Source organism: Panthera onca, chromosome A3 (assembly GCF_046562875.1).
Source record: "Panthera onca isolate mPanOnc1 chromosome A3, mPanOnc1 haplotype 2, whole genome shotgun sequence".
Lineage (NCBI taxonomy): Eukaryota > Metazoa > Chordata > Mammalia > Carnivora > Felidae > Panthera > Panthera onca.
In genome coordinates, this window is record NC_138341.1 from 111,005,230 (window position 1) to 111,012,318 (window position 7,089).

Below are 7,089 nucleotides of genomic sequence, written 5' to 3' on the forward strand. Positions count from 1 at the left end.
TCACTCTGATTCTGGAAGAATGAACAAGATTTTGCCAAGAGAAGAAGGGGAGAAGGGAGTGGCGGTGCTAGCAAGGTGGGGGGATTCTAGGCAGAGGAAACAGGGAATGGAGGGGCTCCAGTGGAAATGCCAAGAGGTCTGATGCATGGGTGAGCAAGGCAGGGCAGAGTCTGGGCTATAATCTGGTTGCTGGGGTGGGGAGTTCCCACAGGGGAGGTTGCCCAGAGAGCTGTACCCATGGGGCAGCTGGGTTGAAATCTGGAGGGTGAGGGTGTGATACTGGAGCCTGTTTTGCAGGATGTGGTCTGCATCAGAGAATGTTGCTAGAAGCACTGATGAAACTGTTGTGGGGTTGGGACACCGGGTCCTGGTCACTGCAGGGCAGGCCCCATGAGCATGTTCGCTGTGAAGGCAAGAAAAGGCACCGAGCAAGGGTCTGACTCCACCATTAACAATCTTTGGGACTCGGTTTCTCATTGTTGCGATTATGGCACGAGGTAACTGGTGTCAGCTCATTGAAAAGCAATGAGCGTTGTTTCTAGATGCAAAGACAGGTGATCATATGTGTGGCCAGATAGGTTTTCTTGGTTCCCTCCTGCCCTGATCTCTTTCTTCTCTGACTCCCCTCCTATGGGAAAAGGGGTTCGGTCAGAAAATGTGAACGCAAGATTATTTAAGTGTAATGGTAACTCATCCAAATTAGGAAGCAGGTCAGTATCAGCCAGTGAGAGATGGGTTTGTCCTGTAGATGTTCTTCCGCATGGCTCTGGAAGGTTTCGGCCCCCATCATGGGGGGGGGGGGGGGTAGAGCCAGAAACTAAGCCACCCTGTCCAAAGACCAGGAGCGAGTGTGAGAAAGTGTGTGTTACTGCAGCTGTGACCCTTTAGAAGAGTTCTAGAACTGAGCTATGCTCTCAGAGAGGACAGAAGAGCAGAGAGTGTGTGCATCAGGTCTCCTGGGTCCCATCCGACACCAGCTGCATGTTGCTTGAAAGAACTGGGTAAAAATGTCGATACACGTCTGCATCTTCTTCTGAGCTCTGTGTGTCCTCAATCAGCTAACAAATGGTTTTCTTTCTGGTAATGAGCTATACCAAGCATTTTTTCAAACGCTATGGATGAAAGTCGAGGGTTCATGCATTTTTTACAGGCTGTGACTCCTGTTGTAATGTTATTTCCCAACTGAACGAAATCCATACGGAATGTGGAAAGCAAGCCAGAATTTGCTCCTCAATCTTCCCCAAGCCTTTTCTACTTTTTTAGTTTTTCTTTACAGCCAGTGTTCCGTGGACTCCACACAATGAATAATTTAGGAGCCAGAAAAGCAGCTGCTACCTTAGGAAGACCTCCAAGCCCCAGCATGTACTCCCTCACTCGTAACAGGCCTCCTCGGGCGCATGGACCTGATCCAAAGTGAAAATTGGCTGAGGAGAAGCTGGAAGGCCCAGCAGGGTCTGGCTCACCCTCCAGCTCGGTGATTTTCACCGTTAAATACGTTTACCGAAGGATCTGGAAGGTAGGAGAGTTCTGACCCTCCTCTTCGACTAACGGAATGACAGATTGTCATTATTTTGAGAAAATAGCTTTGTATTCTCAGACAGTTTCCCCCCTCAACATCCTAGAAGCTGAAGGAATAGGCTATCAGGTCCCCTCAGAGGTGACTCCAGAGGAGATTTAAAATGAAAATCTTTATGTAATCGGGCTTCAGTTAACCTAATGGATTCCCAATATTTAACTTTGCTGTATTCCTTAACCATCTGGACCCCTGAAATGAAAATTCATTTCCTCTTTTTTATGGGAGAAGGGTGCATGGCAAGGGGGGGGGGCGGTGAGTGGCATATTTCAGTAGGAAAATGTTTGTGTTTTAGGCAAAATGACTTTCCATCTCAGTCCTGCTTGAGGGCCATGTGCCCACCCATGACACCAAGGCCAGCCCCCTCAGCTGGGGCAGAGGGGAGCCAGGCTGGGTGCAGGAGGGACATGGGCAAGGAAAATGGGATGTGGAGAAACAGATCTGTGCATCCTACACCTAGACAACCGTCACCAACAGAGCTGACCCTCCTGTGGGGAAGGGGTTTCCCATCCAGCCACACGCAGGCACAATTTCTAATGCTTGTCCCCATGTCTGGAGGGAAATAATGACTGGATGGTGGGTGGGGTAGGGAGGACAGACAGTGGCCAAGGGGCAGCTCTGGAGCTCTGGGGGCAGAAAGGAGGGCTGAGATGCCAGTGGTGGTGCCCTGGCCCCTCCCTCCTGCCCAGGGTCCTGGCTTTTGCACAAGCCTTGCTCTTGGGTTCTTCCCCTCCCCCCCACACCCCCCCGACTTGTCATGACGGGACTCGGGCCCCTGGCTGTGGGGAAGCAGAGGGTGACAAGAGGGAAGGGCTTGGCAAAGGAGACAGACGAGGTGGATGCTGGCCAGTTCGTCCGAGCCAGTCCAGTGTGCCTGGGTGGGGGCCCAGACGAGTCCCTCCCCCTCAGAACTGGCTGGCGGAATCTCTTCCACCCTCACCCCGGAAGTCCTTCCTTTCCTGCAATTCTGCTTCCTCGCTTATCGGGGGGATTCAAGAAAGAAAAAATGGCATCATAACATCCACAACACGTCTCATGACCCGAAGCGTAGGATGCCTGACCTGTGAGTATGGCCTCTGCCCTCCTCATGGCCTCGAAGGGTCCTCTCTCCTGCTGATGGCTTCCTCCGGCTCCTCCTGGAGCAGGTGACCCCACTTTGGGTACAGCCTTCCCCGGCTCACAGAAGAGCTGTGGCCGCATTCCTGATGGGAAGGTGGCCTAACCCCACTACCGCTGGTACTTTGTGGAGGTGACGAGCGTGCTGTCTGGAGTCAGGTGGCCCGGGTGTGAGTCCTGGCTCCACGACCAACCCGCTGCGTGGACGGTGCTTCCCTGCTAAATGGTCACTGCTTCCTGAGGCTTGACTCAGTGTCCCTAACTCTGGGCTGCGGGCAGGGCCTCTCTGCGCAGCATCCCGTCCCTTCCCCAATGAAAGCACCTGCCTCCCCACCCCTCCACCCCCGCCCCGCCCCCAGGGGTCCTTACAAGGGAGGGGGGAGGGGAGGGGAGGGTGGAAGAGAACGCATCACCCCATCTCACATACACCCCAACTCAGGCATCACCCCACCTCACCTGTGCCTGGAGAGCCGCTCCTCACCTGTCCTCTCACCCCACTGCCTGCTGGAAGAGATGAAGCATGACAGATAGCCGACCTCTGGGCATCCCCCTCCCTGGATCACCCCCATTCTGCTGTTGGGGAGCCCTCAGCCGGTCCCCACTGCCCCAGATGACGACCTGGCCCCGATAATTTTACTAACAAGCATCCCCAGTCCTGACATATCTCTGACACCCTGGAGCGGACACGAGGTCAGAACATCCCCGCATCCCCCATCCACCCCGCCCCAGACAGACAGACGGACAGATAGAGAAGTTTGCTGAGGGGATTGCTGAGGAAAGGTGATTCTAACCAAGAGAGCAGGAGACTGAGACCCCTGCTGGGGTCTCAGGGTTCTGCCAACACCAGCACCGTGCGGGGCACTTTACATGTGCCCTTGGCAGTCCCTTCGATGGTCCTGCCTGGGAGCAAGTTGCCTTCGTCCATCTCATGGGTGAGGCTGGGAGAGGCTGGATATCCAGATTGGGGCCATTCAGCCGGCCAGTGGCAGACCCTGGGCTCAAGCCCGGTCCCTGTGCCTCAAGAGACCCCCTTTGCTCCCCTGGTTCGCTGCTGCTGCTCTGGAGCACGGTGGGTGGGCCCTTTGGAGCTGGGGACCACTCACCTTCCTCCCCCAGGCTCTTCGGCTGGCGGCTCATGGTCAGAGGAGCGCCTCAGCCCCTGCGCTGGCTCACACCGATGGCTGGCCCACGTGCACCTTCATTCAGCCTGGTGCGCTCTCCTGCCCTCATGGTGGCCGGGCTTCCTTTCTGGGCCCTGATGGCAGCCAGGGCCCCTTGGCTTGTTCGAGATTGAACTGGAGGTGGGTGAAGGTCGGGAGAGAGGTGAGGAAGGAGGCGGGGAGTTCCCAGCCCTTCAATCCGGCTACACACTCCTCCGCTCAGGTTTCCCAGCAGAGGGGCAGTGTGGCCTCACGTTTCAGGCATCACTTACACACGGAGGGGCCCTGGAGGGGCCAGGAGCTGCCAGCTCACCTCCCAGCTCTGACGCCACCTGCACTCTGGCCACGGGGGATGTGAAGAGCATCCCAGGGCCCTTTCCCTCTACCCGGACTCCCTAATTGGGACAAGGCACCAGGAAAGTTGTGGGATGTTGGTGAAAATTATCACCAGGCCTTCTGTTTAAAACGCAGGTTCCCTGGGGCGCCAGGGTGGCTCAGTCGGTTAAGCGTCCGACTTCGGCTCAGGTGATGATCTCGCGGTCCGTGAGTTCGAGCCCCGCTTCGGGCTCTGTGCTGACAGCTCAGAGCCTGGAGCCTGTTTCAGATTCTGTGTCTCCTTCTCTCTGAGCCTCCCCCGTTCATGCTCTGTCTCTCTCTGTCTCAAAAATAAATAGAGGTTAAAATGCAGATTCCCAGGACTGACACTGGGCATTAGAATCAGTAGGTCGGGGCAGTGCCCAAGGAATCTACTCTCTGAATCCTGATGCCGAGTCCCCGGGCCCCTCTGATGAACGATTCCCGCTCCTGCCACCTGTCACTTGCTCGGCCACTCTTCCCACTGTTGCCCACCTTGCAAAAGGGCACATCTGGCTGCTTTGCAAACCAGAGGTTCAGAATTGATCCTCTGGCAGGCAGCCACAGGCCCTAGGGTGTTGGGTTCTTAACCTGGGATCCCCGGGAGCAGAAAAGGGGGGATACATAACAACTTCATTTTTCCTTGTCTTCAACTGAAATTCAGCATTTCCCTCAAAAACGCGTGAGTTTTGTTCCCCCAGTGGAAGTCATAGACATTTTCTCAGCACGTTAAGCTGTGGGGGGGAGTCTCAAAGTTCCATGTATGCCTATCACTACTTCGAAATTAGGACAATTATAATCCTGTTGCTAGACCTTGTTATTTACTTATCAGGAGGGCCTGTCGCCTGGCCACCTTGGTGAAGGGAAGGGCCAAAGAACCATTGCGTGAGGGAGCATCTGAAACGTGCTTTAAATCTTTCTCTTTGTCACCTGGCCTCTCCCCAGCCCCAGGATTCCAGGACAGTGAGGGGACTCTTGTACTCTCTGGCCTCCACGCTGCAGCCCCAAGGCCCTGGAGTGACTACAGCCAGCCTCTCTCCCAGCCAGGCAATCCCTGTGGCTGAGGGGGCTCCCAGCTTGCCTGCCTGCCTCTCCTAATGAGTGAGGACCCTCTCAGCCCTTCCCGGTTCTCTGGGGTCTGAGGGGGAAAGGCTTTCTACATTACCTTCACTTCTGCAGGGGAATTCCCTCCCGTTCCAGCACCTGGCCTGTCTACACCAGGGAACACATCACTTCTCTGTTTCCCCCAGAGAATGCCGAGCAGGCACCAGGGCTAGACCCAGTTCTAGGCACGGGGGAATGATCAGTGAATAAAGCGGAGACCCCTACCCTCGAGGGGCCGTCTCTGCCATCCCAGGCGGGCGGGTGAGGCCTTGGCATCTGAAGGGGGAAGCTGGGAATTCAGAAATTCTCACAACAAAACCTATGACAACTATTGTTACGGAATTCCAGGTCCAGGTTTGGGAGTCACACTGAACACGGAGTATTTTGCTTTATTCGTGGCACGCCACGTAAATATCAGTTCCGGGGCTTGCTGAGGTAAACACACGTGCAGGTGTCACTCAGCCCTGAGGAAGGGAGCAAGGTCACTCTGTCCTCATCTCCAAAGGGTCCACCCACAGCAGCAGGGGACGGGGAAAGCCAACAGGGTTTGTGAGGCCCAGGGACCTGGGGTTGAGCTACTTGCTCAAGGGGTGACAAAAAGAGATGACATTAACATTTTATAACTCTAGGGGGGGAGGAGCCAAGATGGCGGAACAGCATGGAAGTTTTTTGTGCCTCTCGCGCCCATGAAATCCAGCCAGAGCAACACTAAACCATCCCACACACCTAGAAAACTGATTGGAGGATTAACGCAACAATCTGCACAACCTGAACCACAGAATTCAGCAGGTACGGCGCGGAGAGGTGAACTTGGGGAGCTAGAAGGCGCAGGAAGGGAGGTGCTTTTGCGGGCGGAGAGAGGACGGAGACGGGGGGCGGGGGAGAATACGGGAAAAGCACCTCTCCCCAAAAGCAAGGAAGTGGAAAGTTGGAAACAGCCGCAGGGACTAAACTGAAAAGGGAGAAAGGAGAAAGGAGAGGGTTTAAATTCCATTAAGACTGTAAACAAGGGGAGCTCAAAGGCTGCAACTCCGCAGCTCCATACCTGGCAGTGCTCTGGTGGGAAAAGTGAATCCCCAGCAGCAGAGTGGGGTCCGGGAGGCTCTCGGGCCACACGGGGAAAAGCGGTTCCACTGCTGGAAGGACATTTGATAGACACTGTGGAAGCCACCTGGTCCCAGCAGACCCCAGAAAACGGCCACATTCGCTGGTGCTGGAACAAGGTTGTTAAGGGTGAAGCCTGGTGCCAGATGTGTGTTGTGATTTTCCATAATCCCCGAAAAGCTGCTGCTACACTATCTCGCAAACTTTTTCTGGGGCGGGCTGGCACCTGGCTGTCGACTCGGGGCACCGGCAGCAGCAGGATCCAGCAAGCATTCCTGGTGCAGCTGACATTCGGCCATTGTTCAGTGAGACCCTCCCACAGAGGGGCGGAACGGGTCAAAGCCACAGTCCGTCGGAAGTGAGGGGCCGGGGAAAACAGCCGCATCTGAGAAAAAACTCGGGAGAGAGGTACTGCCTGGGGTCTGGTCACGGAGAGTGAAGGAGCAGGTAGGGGATGAGAGCTGAGAATGGAGGACGGGTGCGCCATTGGTGATCCAGGAGGACAGACCAGGTAGCTGGGTGGCACCATTTTCACCACTCCCGCGCATGCGCATACGCACCTACGAGTGCCACAACACTCCACCCCAGTATGCTAGCAGCTCCATCTAGTGGAGATCGGAGCCATTACACTGAGCCACTCCCAACTGGGCCAACCTGGTTCTTCAAGAACACAAGTCA

General features: G+C 55.4%; 1 protein-coding gene across 1 annotated transcript in view; it reads right to left on the reverse strand.

The window, feature by feature from the left end:
- The window catches only part of TMC2 (transmembrane channel like 2), a 68,766-nt gene extending 64,940 nt beyond the window's left edge, over positions 1-3,826 (reverse strand). The window contains exons 1-2 of the mRNA XM_078443813.2: positions 3,793-3,826; positions 3,557-3,637 (exon numbers count right to left, since the gene is read on the reverse strand). Of these exons, the coding sequence (XP_078299939.2) occupies positions 3,557-3,637; positions 3,793-3,826 (115 nt within the window). The remainder of the gene's footprint in view (positions 1-3,556; positions 3,638-3,792) is intronic.
- Between the last annotated feature and the right edge of the window lie 3,263 nt (positions 3,827-7,089).